Source organism: Cuculus canorus, chromosome 2, assembly GCF_017976375.1.
Source record: "Cuculus canorus isolate bCucCan1 chromosome 2, bCucCan1.pri, whole genome shotgun sequence".
In the NCBI taxonomy this organism is placed as follows: Eukaryota; Metazoa; Chordata; class Aves; order Cuculiformes; family Cuculidae; genus Cuculus; species Cuculus canorus.
The window spans coordinates 97,010,971-97,026,565 of NC_071402.1; the positions used below are offsets into that span (position 1 = coordinate 97,010,971).

Here is a 15,595-nt window from a genome sequence, read left to right on the forward strand (position 1 = left end):
TTCCAGCTGAGCAGTCTGTTTCTCTTGTGCTAGATCCAGCTTGTGTGACTCCTCAGTGAGCTGTTCGAGTTTAAGTCAGAAGTCCCACAAGATTAGGCCTTGTAGAGAAAAAAGAAAGAGGGGGTAAAGGGCTTCTGGAGGACTGTGTGTGGTCACCGGGATGATCCAAACATCTCCTTCAGCTCCAACACCAAATGGCATGTTGAGATGCCTGTTAGGTTCTGTAAATGTGCTTGAAAGACCAGCTCTCAGATACCTTCAAATGATTTCATCCATTAACTTAATTTCATTTACAGGTTCCCCAAACAGACATATACTGCAGAAAGGTTCTGAAATATGAAATAATGTATGAGGCAGAAATAACGTTTCAGAGAGGACTGGTTTTGTTTTCATAAGAATCCCACTTTTTTTTTCCTAACTTTTTTTCAATGTACATTTCTATTTTATGAATCAAGAAGTTGTTAAGTCATTATAGTTTTTGTTTTGACCTTAATTAGTCCGGATTTCCCAGGCAGTTCTTGTACTCTTCTAATAGAACATATAGTTTTTAAGTATTTTCTTATTGCTATTTATTCTAATCATTATTTTGTTATACTAAGAGGACTGGAGGTGGGGATCTTGGTTAAGAGCGAGTTGGTGGCTTTAAGTAATCTCTAGATTTAAATGTTAATTGCTGAAGGGGAAATGGGAAGAATATATGACGTGCAAAAGAATTTCAGGTGGTCACATGAATAGGTTAAGGTGGTGATGAATTTTAGCTCCATTACATAATATCTTCCCTGAGCATGGAGTTGGTTTGTAGCTGTTACGACTAAGGGAAGAATTTTCTGTGACTAAAGCCACATGAAATGATCCATGTGACACCTGAATCCTAGCATGTATTCACACTTTTGCTGCTAGTTTTCTTAGACAAGTTGCTCCATGAAAATCGGGGTAGGGGGTCTTACTGTTTTATTTTTGACAGATTGATGCTTTTATCTCTTTCCTAAATCAAATGATCACGGATTTTGCATTTCACTCCGAACGTACCTTCCATCAAGAGTTCTTAGTTTGTTACCTTCCCTTTGTTGGTAAATTGGTCTGTTGTAACTGACCCTGTAATATCTGCTATACTTCCTTGTTACTGCTAGTCCAGTTTCTGTTTTCTCTAATACTGGTTGCTAAGTCCCCTGAGCAGAAAAGAGCAGGATCCTTATTGCTGTGAGAGTATGCCTGCTGTGCTTGCTGATTAGTAATATTCAACAGTGATACCTGAGCAAACAGAGCTTCAGGAACTGCTTAGCTGTAGTGGCACAGAGTTCACCTCAGACTGATATATTTTTCTGGACTTTACAGCTAACTCAGATGCCTATGAGCTGAGAGGAGGCAATTCTCAGGGCCAGAGTTACCCTAAGCATGTTCTTTGCTTACCCATGACTTCACTTCCAGGCATCAGCCACTGTTTTGGGAGGTAGAATACATTTTTTCTTTGACCCAAGAGGCTGACATGTGTCCTCCTCAATTAGAGGATAAGACATTGTATTTCTTCTATGTCCTTTCAAACACATTCATTCGTCCCTTCTGTGAGGTTTTGGATAGCTGTTGACTAAGCACTCGTTCATGATCATTTCTAGGTGGGCTGGTACTTACAGCATCACACTAAAATGAACTATGATTTACTGTAAGATGAAGTAGTTGCTTTTTTCGAATGGTCAGAACTGCCCAAGATGATGATAATTCTATTGCTGGTCTGGTTCGGAATGAAAGAGCATAAATCTGCTTGAGTAGATGGAAGGGATTTATCTATGTAGAGGGATGTAGAGGAAAGAATGTCGAGGACCTCTAAGTATTAGGACTATATTATGTTGTACATGGCATTGAGTATTCCTCAAGTTCATCTTTTTCTGAAATTCCACAATTTTATTGTAAGATGTTCCAATTGAGAGGTGACTTGAGACACTCGTTTCTTGGTTTAAAAAGTTGAGGGAATAGAGACAATAGTGTATCGTCAGAGAAAAAAATCTTACAAGATTTACAATTGCACACAATCTTTCTAGGATTTGTCAGGATTATGAGGGTTTAAAATGTCTGGCAAAGTTTAAGTCAGTTTACACTCAGAAGTATGGAAATAGACTGACCACGTCCATTAGCTGGGCTATAAAGAACATCCAGGCTTCTGTATGTTTGACGTAACTTTCTGCTTTTTTAAAATAACTTTTATCTTTCATAAGGATCACTGTGTATTCTTGGTGCATTGAACAATGTGTTGTCAAGCTTCTCTACTGACCTAGAAAACACTTGGTCCAATTGTATTTTCAGACTTAGTATAAATACATTTATGTAATAAATGTTACAACATGCTTACTGGGCATGTTCAGCAGTTTTTTCTTTGCTTACTTACAAATAGATAAACACTATTTCAGTTCAAAAAACAATTTAATATTGGCTGATGCATAAGAAATTGGTTTTGTGTAATTTCGCATCATTTCTCATAGCTGGGACAGTTTTCTAAACATCTGAATCTATGTGATAAGGAATTTTGTGCTGCTTTCTTTCAGACTGTCAGAGCAAAGGTCACTTTAATTTTCGAGTGTATATGTGGCTTGCATTTTTCTGCAATTATACTTTTTTTCCTTCTTAAGAAATTATGTTTCACATGTGGAACTAATTGTACTTATTTTTGTTCATCAGTGCTTTGGGAAAGGCTTGATTTTTGTCAGTAACTAGGTTTTACTCAGAGTGCAATCTCATGCTTTTCTCTCCTTTTAAAAAGTACTTTTTAAACAATGTAATCAACAGTGGTATGAAAATGCACTACACAATGTCATTTTAGGCAGTCATACTGGATTGAACTGTAATTAATTGCTGTTGCTGAATACACTGTGGTCCTTATTCTCTTTTCATACTCTGGCTTTTCTTTGTGTGTAATAATTCCATCCAGGAAGAAATCTAATTACTAAAATAATTAACGCCTTATCACCAAATGGAGTTCAGACATTTGTAAGGTTTATGAATTTTTAAAATATGTAATTTCCTTTTAACTGAATGACAACTGGTGTTATGGAGAAAAAGAGCATATTTTATTGTGTCTAGCTTGATTGGACTTTATAATTCATGTTGCTATAGAAACAACCAAATCTTTATAAAGGGTGGTATTACTACTACCACTGGTAATAAATGCTTTGACTGTTGCCAATAGTGTCATTAAAACGGTTAGAATAACTTCATTATAATGGTTTTGTCAAATATAATGAATGTGCTGTTCATGATCTGAGAAATGGCAGCTGACAATACGTGATATTGATTTATAAACTAATGTACTTTTTCTTCCCTAAGCTTACTATTAGCGCACAAGATATTTGCAATATGAACAAAATGACGTTGCACAATACAGTGCCTCTCTGTTCAGTCAGTGCTTAAAGCTAACAAATTTTATTGTTACTTGATATCAAGCAGGACTTCATATCTTGCAATTCATCACTCTTAAAAATGCAATGGTAACTGAGGCTGTTTAGCCAACAGCTCTGGGAATTTTTGCTGTTCTGTACAATATTTAGCTTGTGTTTCCCACTTATCACTGGACAAAGTCCTTGAAAATGTTCAGTTTTGTACTGGTTTTGATTTGGCATTCAAATGCCCGGTTTTAACTTCATCTCAAATGATAGAGTCTGAATTCATGAACTCAAAAATGAATTGAAGGAATGTGGTTTCTTCTGTCTGGATTTTTCATAAGGAAAAGGTGAAAGAAGATTCAAATAATTTTATAAATTCCCATGCAGCTAACTATGTATTCAGACACATGAAAAGGAGGCCAGGATACTTGCTTTCCTATTAAGCTTATTGCAAATAATTAAATAAAATATTATTTAAGCTAAGAAAAGCCTCAAAAGGTATTTACTACCATATACTGTTTCTATGATGGCTCCTGTGGTGAATAGAAGCAATTCATGTTCTAATAGTGCACCTAATCAAATTACTAAGAACAATATTCTCTGCTTCCTATTTCTTGGGTCTTTTGCTAACAGATTCTCCTGTTCCAGTAGAGCTCATTGTTTCAGGAAGTTTTTTTCAGCTACTCATACTCAAGTTTCTTCACCCACTGTAACCACAGAATTATGTATTCTGTGGTGAGGTACTGTCTAATAAGAAATGGTTAGCTCTCTTAGGCCATTCAAATGTTTTATAAATGACATTTAGATTTATATGTATTTGTATTTACTGTTCTGCTGTCTCATATCCTGATGAGGGGAATAGCCATTCCAGCCATTTCCAGAAAAGGCCAGTTCCAGATATTTCTTTAAGCTGGAGACAGTCTTGGAGACCCCTTCATAAGCTCAGGTGTGAGCTTTGTTTGTGACAGTGGTCTTTATACCATTCACCCCTAAAAGAATCTGTCTCAACTCTTCACTTGCCTGTAGTCTATTTAAGAACTGTGGAATTATTGGTTGGTTGGAAGAGAACTTGGAAAGTCATCTCATCTATTCCACCTGCTTGAAATACAGCCAGCTTTAAGTCAGATACCACCAATATCTTTATAGGGTTCTTACTTTTCCTTCTAAATCATGTATTCTCCAGTTCATCATTACTGATAGTGTACAATCAACTCTTTGTTGTAGAATCAGTCTCATTTGTGTCAGTAGGGAGCACTGAGCACTTCTGAGCACTGTACATTTCTTCCTCTCTGCAGAAGAGGTTTATCATCATTTCCACTTTACACAAGCAGGCTAAATACAAAACAGTGCTGTGGTTTCACAGTTTCTCATAGGGCAACAGTCATCCAGCTGGCTAGTGTCAGATTTGGAAAACTGAGTTGGTATCTCCTGGGTCCTAAAGAGTGCTCTGTAAATAATATGTGGTATTCTCTTAGTTGTAGGACTTATTTTTCTGGGCCATGTGACAGAATCACGGAAGGGTTGAAGTTGGAAGGGATCTCTGGAGGTCTGCTCAAGTAGGGGCACCTATAGCAAATTGCCTAAGACCATGTCCAGACAGCCTTTGAATATCTCCAAGGAGGGAGACCACAACCTCCCTTGGCAATGTGTGCCAGTGCTCTGTCACCGTTGGTAAAAAAGTGGTTACTGATGAAGAGCACACCACCTGAGCCACCATGCCCTTCATTACTGCCCCCAGAGATCTGTAGTCACTTTTAGTACAGCCCATATTTCTACTCACGATATCTTTTGTGCCCACATGAAATAACAGGGAATAGTAGTCAGATGGCCAGATGAGCCTCACAACATCCCGGATCCTGACCCCTGGCAGACAGCAAACCTCTCTAGATGGTTGCTTGGGTCAACAGATGGATACTTGTGTTCCCTACAGGAGGGAATCACATATTATGATGACTTGCTGCTTCTTTCTGGTAGTCTTGGGTGGTTTAGGGATTGGATGGACCAGATACTTTGCTTGTTGGCACATCTGGCTCTTCTTGACTTTTAGAGCAGTGAAACTATTTTGCAATTGTAAGCCCTTAGGTAGGGTGAGATCATTCCTTCTTGGTGACAAAAGTCATCAGTTTCCATCCTTCTCTAAAGGTTCACTTCCCTTGGTAGTAGAGATTGACACTACCAGCTTCTCTACTGCAGGTGGGGTCTGAGGCTCTTCGAGCTTCTGAGTTGCAGAGAGGATTCTGTCTCTCTCCTTTGCATCTTCTCTGATGCTGCACAGCCTGCTCACTTCTTCCTGTAACTCCACTTGGAGGCACAACTCCTCCAAGACAGCACAGCTCCTCCAAACAGAGGGCCCCATCTCTCTCCTAGCTTCAGAGAGAGACTCCAAGGAATCTCTGCAGTCTGAGACTTGGAGGGCTGCATCCAGCCATCTGAAGCTCAGTGTGGGTGCAAGCCTCAACCTAGCAGGGACAGCTGCTCCAACATCTACTGGGTAAAATGCTCAGTGGCATTACCACAGTGTCTAAAACTGCTACTGTGCCAGCATTTCAGCTGAGGCCCCCTTTCTTCACCCCTTCTGCTGCGCTAAATGCTGCATCTGTTGGCTGCCTCTGTTATCTGCACTGTCTTAAACTGCTGTCCGTAAGGGTGATACATCTTCAGTCCAAGGGAAACAGTGAGGAAATTCTGACATTGCTAAATAAATAACAAGAGAGCTGAGTGCCTGTGCATTTGTACGCTTAAATATTTTGTTTCTCTTCTAAAGCAAGGCATAGGTTGATTTTATGGAGTGCTGAGTTAGAAATTAACTTGTGACTAAGAGAAGTCTTTGTTCAAAATTGCTACATTATGTATCATGCCAGTCCACTCTTCTGGATATCTTGTTCTACTTCAACAGCAGCATTATGAGACATTAAATTGTTTACGAATTCTAGTGGCTAAGTCTTAGAAGTTATAAATTTTGTGAATTAAGCAACCAGAATTCAAGAAATTTAAAAGCTCTGCCGATCACCTGCACTTTTGAATGAAAGAGTTGGTCCAGATATTTTCACTCTTCTGTCAGAATCCTAATCCAAGATTTGCTGCAATATCTTTCTTCTATCCTGTGTGCTATCACCTGAGTACCAAATGCACTATAAATTACCAAGTAGTGTTATTAAAATATCTTTTATTTTTTCCAAAGATCATTTTAGGTTTCAGTTTCTGTAGGTGAAGTTGAAGAGTTATCAGTCTATGTACACTAGCTTTTAAAACAGCAAGATTTTTATGTGTCCTTAGTTCAATGTTCCTTTCTACTTTCATTACAGAGTGCCTGGAATAACAATTGCTACAGACATCATCTGTGGTTTCCCAGGAGAGACAGATGAAGATTTTCAAGAAACAATGAAACTTGTAGAACAGTACAGATTTCCAAGTTTGTTTATTAACCAATTTTACCCACGCCCAGGAACCCCAGCTGCAAAAATGCATCAAGTTCCAGCTGCAGTGGTAAGATCCATTTTCTTGTGCCACTGTATACGATGTGCTTGGGATGTGTTTAAATACATAAATGATGTACATGAAAATGTAGATTTTGTGTAGAACTATGCTACAATTCAATTAAAGTTTTTTTTCCTATATAAATTACTGTTCAGATTGTTAGGAATGGTAAAACAGACGTTCTATTGAAGTCATGTCTTCTTTCTATCAAGTTTTGGCTGAATGAGCACCAAGAACGGTAGCTGATGATTATGCATATTATTTTTTTTCCATTTTAAGACTTTTGTAACTCAGTTATCTCAAGCTTATTATGAATAATTATGCAAAGCATTAATAATAGGGTGATGATAATCTCTGATTTATTTGTCAAATATCAAATTTGCAGGCAACTTCTTGACACTGTCCTTATAAACTGCTTATAAACTCTGCTTCTTTCAGCTTGCCTGTTAAAGGCCATCGATAACATTTAATCTTCCAGTTTTCAGATTTTTTCTTTATTTCTTTCTACTTTTGAGTGAGAAATGTAACCCTTACTGACTACTAACATTCTTATCTCAAATTCCCATGAGGAAAACAGCCTTTTTTTCTGCCTCATATAGGAGATAAATTACTATCGACTGTATTTTCCTTGATATAAATAGCTGTTTATAAGGAAGAATAACAGCAATCACATCTGAAAGCATGACTTGATTTATTTTTAAAAAATTGAATTTGTAATTTTTGTAAGCTGAATCTCAAAACAAGAAAGTATACAAGACTGATACTTGTACAATAATGCAACTCATTATTATTTCATTATTATGGGCATAAATAACATTTATATTTCTTTTCAGTCTAAGAATGAAAGTCAGCCAACAATGTAAATCAGTTTAAATAAAACATTTCTTTCGATTTATGTATCCTGATACACGAACATGAAGTCAAAACTATATATCAGTACTTGTATCCCTTCACTTACACATCTGAAAGCTAAACAAGTATTTCTGCTTACCCTTAATATATACCACAATTTCTGTGGTATGTGTCAGCTGCAGAGGACATAAAATGATATTCTATTTGGCTTCTTCAGTTTATTGTTTGTAGAAGTACAGCTTGAGCAATTATTGTACGCTATGTCACAGTGGGAAATACTGAGTTTTCAAATATAGATAGCTGCTGTTGAAATAGTCCACTTAATGTAATCAACTTACACTGTTGAATTATTTTTATTAGTTTCAAATGCTTTTTACAAACATTTGTAAATGAAAATAAAGCAGAAATTTAATTTTTGGAAGTTAGGAGGCTTAAAAATCAAAACGCTGATTTATGTTTCTGTTTTGCATTCTTTCATCTACAAGTTTTTAAGAGCACCATGTTCACAGGAGCTGCAAAGAGCTTAAGTTAATTTGCCCTCTTCTGTTTAACTGGGTGCCATGGGAAGACAGTACACGAAGAGCTAAATTATTAAAAGGACATTATCTGTTCTACAGTTAGGACTATTACTTGGAAAATGGTAATGTCATTTTAACCCAGTTTTACATTCTTTCTTCTTATTTGTGGCACTAGTACTTATTGCTTTCAGTGAATTAGAACCTTCAAGGAAGATAAGGCTTCTAATCCAGGGCTGATGAAAATCTGTAATTAATAGATTTTATTTCCTTCTTTTTTTTCCTGTAGTCCTTAAAAAATCCTGTGTTATAAGATCTTTGTTCTTTTATGTCTTTGAAAAAATAGAGGGTAACTTGTCAAGCAGAACAGGAAGAGCTTGTGCTAATCTATTATGTTTTAGGTTCACATTAGTTCTAGACTGAAGCTTATGTTTTTTCCCCCAGTACCATGAAAGAACGGACATTTCATTTGTCATTCTTCGCCTAGAGTAACTTACGTGTGTTTCTCTGTTGGGAGAGGAAGGAGCATGTTACCATCCACGTTATGCATTCTTACCCCTTCATCCTTTAATAAAATGTATTTCGTGATATTTTACTGTTAATGAATATATTCTATTGCATTTGCATAGGGATAGAAGTAGCACATAAAGTGGCATACAACTGTTACCTGCAAGTATCTCAGTGTACATGTACATCGCATTACCAGCCTGAACGTGTGAGCTAGCGCTTTTACAGGATGTTCATAACTTTATCCTCTGCAGTGGATCTCTTGACAGGATCTCTTTCTATGAAACAAGTTTTGGCTGTGTTATTTAAATACACATGCTGAACCAGTGAGTGACTTATTTGACAATTGTTATTCTTGTCTTTTTTCTAAGACTGGGTGTATTTGCTATGTTATTTCAGCTTTCCAGTACTTCTGTGGCAGACAGATCTGTTGCCATTTGCAAACGGCTCCACTTTAGTGAGTTTTACTTCTCTAGCTCTGCTTCAAGACAGCTTCAGTGATTCTGCCCAAGTATCACAGCTGCAATAATAATGTATTTGCCTTGTCAGTTGCTTTTAAGTTAGCTCTTTTTAGGAAGGCTATAGACTTTTATGAACAGTGTGTCTAGTATAAAGCATGGAAACACTTAGTGCTTTCAAATTTTTAGCGGATAGTTTTGATGGAAGTCGTAAATATAATTGCCTTTTTGTAGAAAACCTTCATCTGAGTTTATCCTCATAGAAAAAAAAACCCAGAAGGTCAACATGGAATCTTCCCTTCACATAGATAATTTATCTTCGAAAGCCTTACAGGCACTGATATTTTTCTAAAAGGGCAGATGACATTAATCCAGATGGACAGTTCTGCCACCATAAATTCAGAAAAGACAGTTAAGACTGCAGCCCTTTCTTATTTCTTCTGGGGAAAAAATGTCCATGGAGAATCAAACATCTGTCTAAATAGTCTCATCATTTCATAACCATCCATTAGATTATGCTTACCATAAATGCTGTCTCCACTTTAAAGTTAGAGCACAGTTAAGCAAAACTAGGCATGGGGGGTTTTGTTGGGGTTTTTTTTTCATTAAGCAATTTCAGTGATGCTGAGTCATGAACGTGAAAAAACAAGTTGAAATGTTCAGAACTTAAATTCTACCTCAAAATTCTGTTTTTCTCGGCTTTTATCTCCATTTTATCCACCTACTGCTAAATACATTGTTTCAGAGATGAGTCTGGAATTATCTCCGGTGAGCTCTCCATAGAAAATTCTCACTCTGAAGCGTGTTAACTATGAAATTCTATTTTGTAGATGATGATGATTATTATTACAGATCTGGATTTCACCATTTCCTTGCTGCATTCAGTCATAATGGCTATAGTGCTGATAACGTTATAACTCAAATTACATATTCTAGTGAGATGAATGTTTTAATAAGCAATTAAAGAGAACATTATTTAGACACATCTGGTAGGGGTTTTATATGTAGCTGCATTGCAAAGGATCAGAATGCTATGATTCTAAATGTAAAAGTCACTCTAAAAAAATCTAAACTAAAACTAAGGATCTGTAGCACCTTAGGTTCTTGATTATTTTAAATTCTTTGTCCTTTGTTTTGTCAAGGTAGCTGTTACTTATCTGGAGATTCCTCTCTCTGTTCTTGAGGTTTGGTCCATTACAATTTCTGAGAGCCTTAGGTGACATTATCTTCTAAGGATCAGCTTGATTTTCTTCACAGGGAAACAATGTGAGGAATTAGCCATTCTGAAAATAGGGACCATTGTAAGGTACAGTTAGATTCATTTCTACTGAGCATAGGAGATGGAAGCTGTTTTGAGAGCAGTAACGTGACTGCAGCTTTATGATTACACTGCCCTCAACTGCAAGGTGGATTCCAATCCTTCTATTATGTACTTTCAATAGTGTAAGCAATTCTGTTTCAATTTTTGACGTATTAGATTGCTTTTTAAAAAGTATTGTAATGTTCAGGTAAAAGACTATATATTCACTTTCTTTTACAATCTCTTTCCATCTCATTCTGTCTATCATCAAATAATTACCTTGCTCCCAGCTAGCAAATTTTATGTCAACTACTGAACCTTTCCTTTAATTCCTCTGAAGAGAGTCTCCTTAAATTTTTCTCTCTGTATTAGCTGAATGAAGCACTATGCTTACTATACTAAGGTGAATAACCAAGTTGCAAACTGAACTACTCTTTGAACTCAAAAATAATTTGCTTCAGAAATAGACGTAAGTAAGGATATTTTCTCTTGTGGTGTGTAGTGGGGAGTTACTGAAGCTTTTCAGTACATGAAGGGAATGCTGGGCATGCCATGTCCATAGCGCCTACCGATTCTCTGAAAGCTGTTTTCAACAGCCTTCATCCCAATCAGTACTGGCCCTACGCTAGCAGTTGCTTTTGGTTGAAGAACAGTAAGGCCTATTTTCTGTTTCTTACCTGTAGGAGTGCACCACAGCCATTCAACCACACTGCAACCATAAAAACACCTATGCCATCCAGCCATCCCTAAACATTGTGTCCAGGCAAAACTCCTGGAGTCTAAAACTGCATCCGTTTATATACTGGACATTTTATCTGTTAAACACGCCTGTCATTACGAGGAAGAAAAAAACATCTGTGATCAGACATTGTATCCCCTTCCATTTAGTCAAACCATCACTTAGATATGTCCCTATATTTACCAATTGTAGGACCGCTACATAATGCACTAAGAGATTTTTTTTCTGTAAGGATAGCATAATCCCATATGCACCTTCTCAGTGTTGTCTACCAGACAAGATGCATTTTGCCATTTCAGTGGGATCAAACCAGCTATCTTGCATTTATGCCTTTATTCTATGATGGCTATTTTTTTTCTTAGTCTGCTTTGCTTTCCTTCCTTCTAAGAGATCTCCAAGAAGTTTCCTGACACCATTCATGACTGAGTGATTGCAGATCCCCCATATCTCTCTTCACCAATTAAAATTTTACAAGACACTATAACAGGTATTCTTGGGTACTAGAAGATAAAACATGATGTTTAATTCCTCCTTTGCTGGATGGATTTTGTAGTTCTGAGTCTCCACACACAAACAGCTGAATTTTCTGTGGTAGCTCATGTGCGCTTACCTATTCAAAATAAATACTTAGCTATGTGTCACCTGACTGATTGAGAAATAAATATTCCTGCATCAAGCAGTATTAGCTGTCTTCTCCTTCAGCACTTTGTAACTCCGAGCAGCAGGACAGTAACTGAAATAGCATTGTTTGTGCAAGGGACACCTTCTGCTCTATTCACAACTCTAAAGGGAGCACAGCTAGAACTTGCAGTTGTGCCATTGAAGAAAAGGCTAGTAAGCTCGTCGTTGAGCAGACACTACAGAGGGATGACAATGGAGGGCTGCTCTTGCCATTGAGCAGGTGTTTCCAGCACATGGGGGTGGTGATGTGGTACAATGTGCCTAGGGAAGCCAGGGCTGGAGCTAGGGCAAGGAAAGAATCTCCTGTCTGGGATGGATTTAGAAATAAGTTTAAAGAGTTTCACGTACTCTGTGAAACTGTACTCTGTGATATGCGAGAGAACCAATTTCACTGATAAGCACATGCAGGTGACAGAGTGCAACCTTGGATGGTGTTATTTAGTTAATGTGATTTAAATACCCAGAAAGGAAGAGACAATCTGCCTTATTTTCTGATGCTTATAGGCACAGCAGAATCAGCAATAGTTCTTGCCTTAGCTTAATGGTGGCCAATCCAAAGATCAAACAACAGGAATATGTAGGGATATTCTTCTAAAATTAAGGAAGAGAGCAGGGGAGATCAGGAAGTGAGAGAAAAATAAAGAAAAGTGATTAGGAAAAGGAGCAATGAACAGTGCTGATACTCTGGTCTGTTCTAACTACCTTTGAGGTCCCTTCTTAAGTGCTGTGACTAAATGGCATTACATGCCCTGGGAATTACATGCATGCATTATGATGACTGCTTTTGGAGTATCAAAGATGTTTGCCCCAACACACTCCCCCAGCACATGTGGTAATGCATGGTGTAACATGGAGAATGTATATTATGTGTAAGGGAGGCCAAGACTGATTAATGTCTGAGTGTAACTGCTGAACCTCTGTGTACTACACTTTGTTTTTTCAGCAGTACACTTCTATATACTGCTTGCTACTCTGACAGAATAAAGGCCTGAGTGAAGACTTTTACAGCAAGTTTGGGACCAGAGAGTTAAAAATGTGAAGGCTAGAGGGGGAGGCAGACTATGAAGGAAAAATTGATATATAACCCTTCACATTTGTCACTGAACTGTTATGTATTCCCAGTTAACATTTTCTTGCAAGTTTTGTACTTGCTCTCCGTTTATTTCCACCATGTTTCCTTATGTTTTTTATGAAAACAACATGTGAGGTACTGCAGAAAGCCTTATGAAACATTCAAGATAGCTATGATTTCTCTTGCCTACAAACCCAGTTATTCTCTGATGGGATTCACAGTGATTGATATAGCTATTTATTAGTGGCAAATCAGTGATGTCTTGTTGTGTTACTTTCTGGATGCTTACAAATAGTTTTGCATATTTTCTTCTCTATTTTTCTAGGAACTATATAAACTGACTGATCTATGAAAGACTGGTTCCTCCTTTTTCCCTGTTTTAAAGATGGTCAAAACATTTGACTTCTTTTTTGCTATAGCTTTAAATCTACCACAGTGTTCATCATACAGTGTGCAGCCAGAATTGTGGGTTTGTGCAATGAGGAAGGTAATTACCTGTGAATAGGATTTTTGTGGTTAGACAAAGCTACTAAATAGAATTTTACAGATGTTTAAAGACACTTTTATTTTAGAACTAGATTCAGCTCAATTTCAATCCACTTTAAGTTATTTGACTAGGTGCTGAAATGAAAATCTGTTTTTGTTGTTGTGGGAGACAGTTGAGGCAGTGGGTTTTAAAATATGTTGTACCCTTTCAGAAAGGTAAAAATGATCTGCCTGTGGAGGTGCAGAAAAATCAGTTCATAGCTGAGTCTGGGAAATGAGTTAAATTGCACAGTCACAGTTGGGCTGTGCAAAGTCAGACCCCTGAGAAGAGACAAGAATATTTTCAATTTAGTCTGGAGCCATGGCTCTTAAATCTTGTCCTGGTGTACTTCAGACATCTGATAGCATACAAGTCTTATGCTTTCAACGAACATGACTGTCTGGCTTGAGAAAGCAATCAAAATTCAAAGCCAGGCTGGAAATACACTTGAGGAATCCAGTTGGTGTTCTACTTTTTTGAATTTTGCTTTGTTTTTACAGCAGAAACTGATTGGAAAGAAAATTGCCAACTCCTTCCTCATAAGCTTTATACAAATTCAGTTTGAAAATTTGAGCCTCTTAAAGTAAACCTACAGCTATGGACTCTATCTAGGCCATGCTGTTAAGAAAAAAGAATTAATGGACACTGGAAAATAAAATGTGGAGAAAGTACAGGTGGAGGAAGAGGCAGAGTTCTTTCTAAACTTCATTGTCAAGCCCAAAATAGCTACAGAGATTGCAAGGATTCTGAAAGTCAAATTTTGTGCGTCAATTTTGACGATCCAGTAAAAAAGTACTTCTAGGAAACTGTCATCCTGTGAGTTTTGTACTGGCCATGAGCATTCATTACTCATCCTCCTTCCCCTGTGAGTCCATCTGGAAACCCGATGGAATTCTGAGTTTTTAGTTGCAAGATGAAATAGCATCAGTATTTTTGTGTACCACATACTGCTGCAATGACTAGAAGGGAAGGAGGGTACTATCTACAGATAAGGTGGAATAGTCTTTACTTTTAAGGGAGAAAACATTATTACCTGCAATAAAAATATATATGTGATCAGCATCTCAGGTAAATTCCTCTATTCACTATGAATTTTTTTCTCAGAGACATTTAGAAGTCAAAAAATGGAAATGTAATTCAGTGAAATGAGTGTAGTGGTGTCATGGAAGGGTTTTTTCCCCTTTTTTTGTAGGCTTTACTAGTGATTATGAATTGTGTACTCTTATCTGGTTCTTCAAGTTAGAATGTCAGAGGAAGTTTAAGGGCTGTTTTGTAAATACCCTCTTCTCTGATAAGGAATTGAAGTGAGGCAGGGAGAAAAACTAAAATTTCTTCAAGCTCCTTTTACTTATTAAGCTGTGGTTATTAGTGGAACCAAGCCGCTATTGTTGAAAGCAGATAACTATTTGTACAACACATTTCTTTTGTCACTGGCATTCACTCACATGCTTACCTGTGGTTACCAGTGGAGCAGGGCTATGAGGCCAGCCTGAGCTGTATGTGCCCAAATGTGGAGGGTTAACATGTGGCTTTGAGGTGGGTGCTTGGTCCATATAGGGACCTTTAGGAACAAATGTAATTCTGGAGTCTTCATTTGCATATGGGAGTCACCACTCTCTTGGATGTGGTCTGAGGCTCTCCATCTATTGTTGACTGCAATGGCCTTGGGCATTTTAAACAGATTGTTGTTGTTCTGTTTTAGTTATTGCAGATTTAGCATGAGTACGAGTCTTCAGAGCTTAAGTCCTTAGAAAATTTTCATATGCTACATTTTCAGTAGGTAATGTTGCCATTTTTTAAAATGTATTTTTCCATAAATAAGAATTTCCACTTAAAATATAAGATAGATTAAACCATGACTATTTGTGTTGCCATAATCCTGAAGACAGAATCACTTTAATGTTTGCAATCATTTTCTAGATTAATATGATTAGTAAAGTTAAGTTTTATATATTTACTTCTGTCAGACAAAAAGCACATTGCATGGGCTCATAAAACTTTGCTCTAAAATTTTTAGAAAAAAATCAGTAAGTATACAAAAGACTAAAGGGTATGCAAAATATGAATTATGAATGTATAGTTCTGTTGTTAACTGGA

At 37.2% G+C, this 15,595-nt stretch overlaps 1 protein-coding gene across 9 annotated transcripts in view; it reads left to right on the top strand.

Moving 5' to 3' along the window:
- CDKAL1 (CDK5 regulatory subunit associated protein 1 like 1) overlaps nt 1–15,595 on the top strand; it is a 413,904-nt gene that overhangs the window by 295,244 nt on the left and 103,065 nt on the right. For all 9 annotated transcript variants that reach the window (XM_054060495.1, XM_054060500.1, XM_054060494.1 and 6 more), the window contains one exon: nt 6,677–6,857. In XM_054060495.1, coding sequence (XP_053916470.1) covers nt 6,677–6,857 — 181 coding nt within the window. The remainder of the gene's footprint in view (nt 1–6,676; nt 6,858–15,595) is intronic.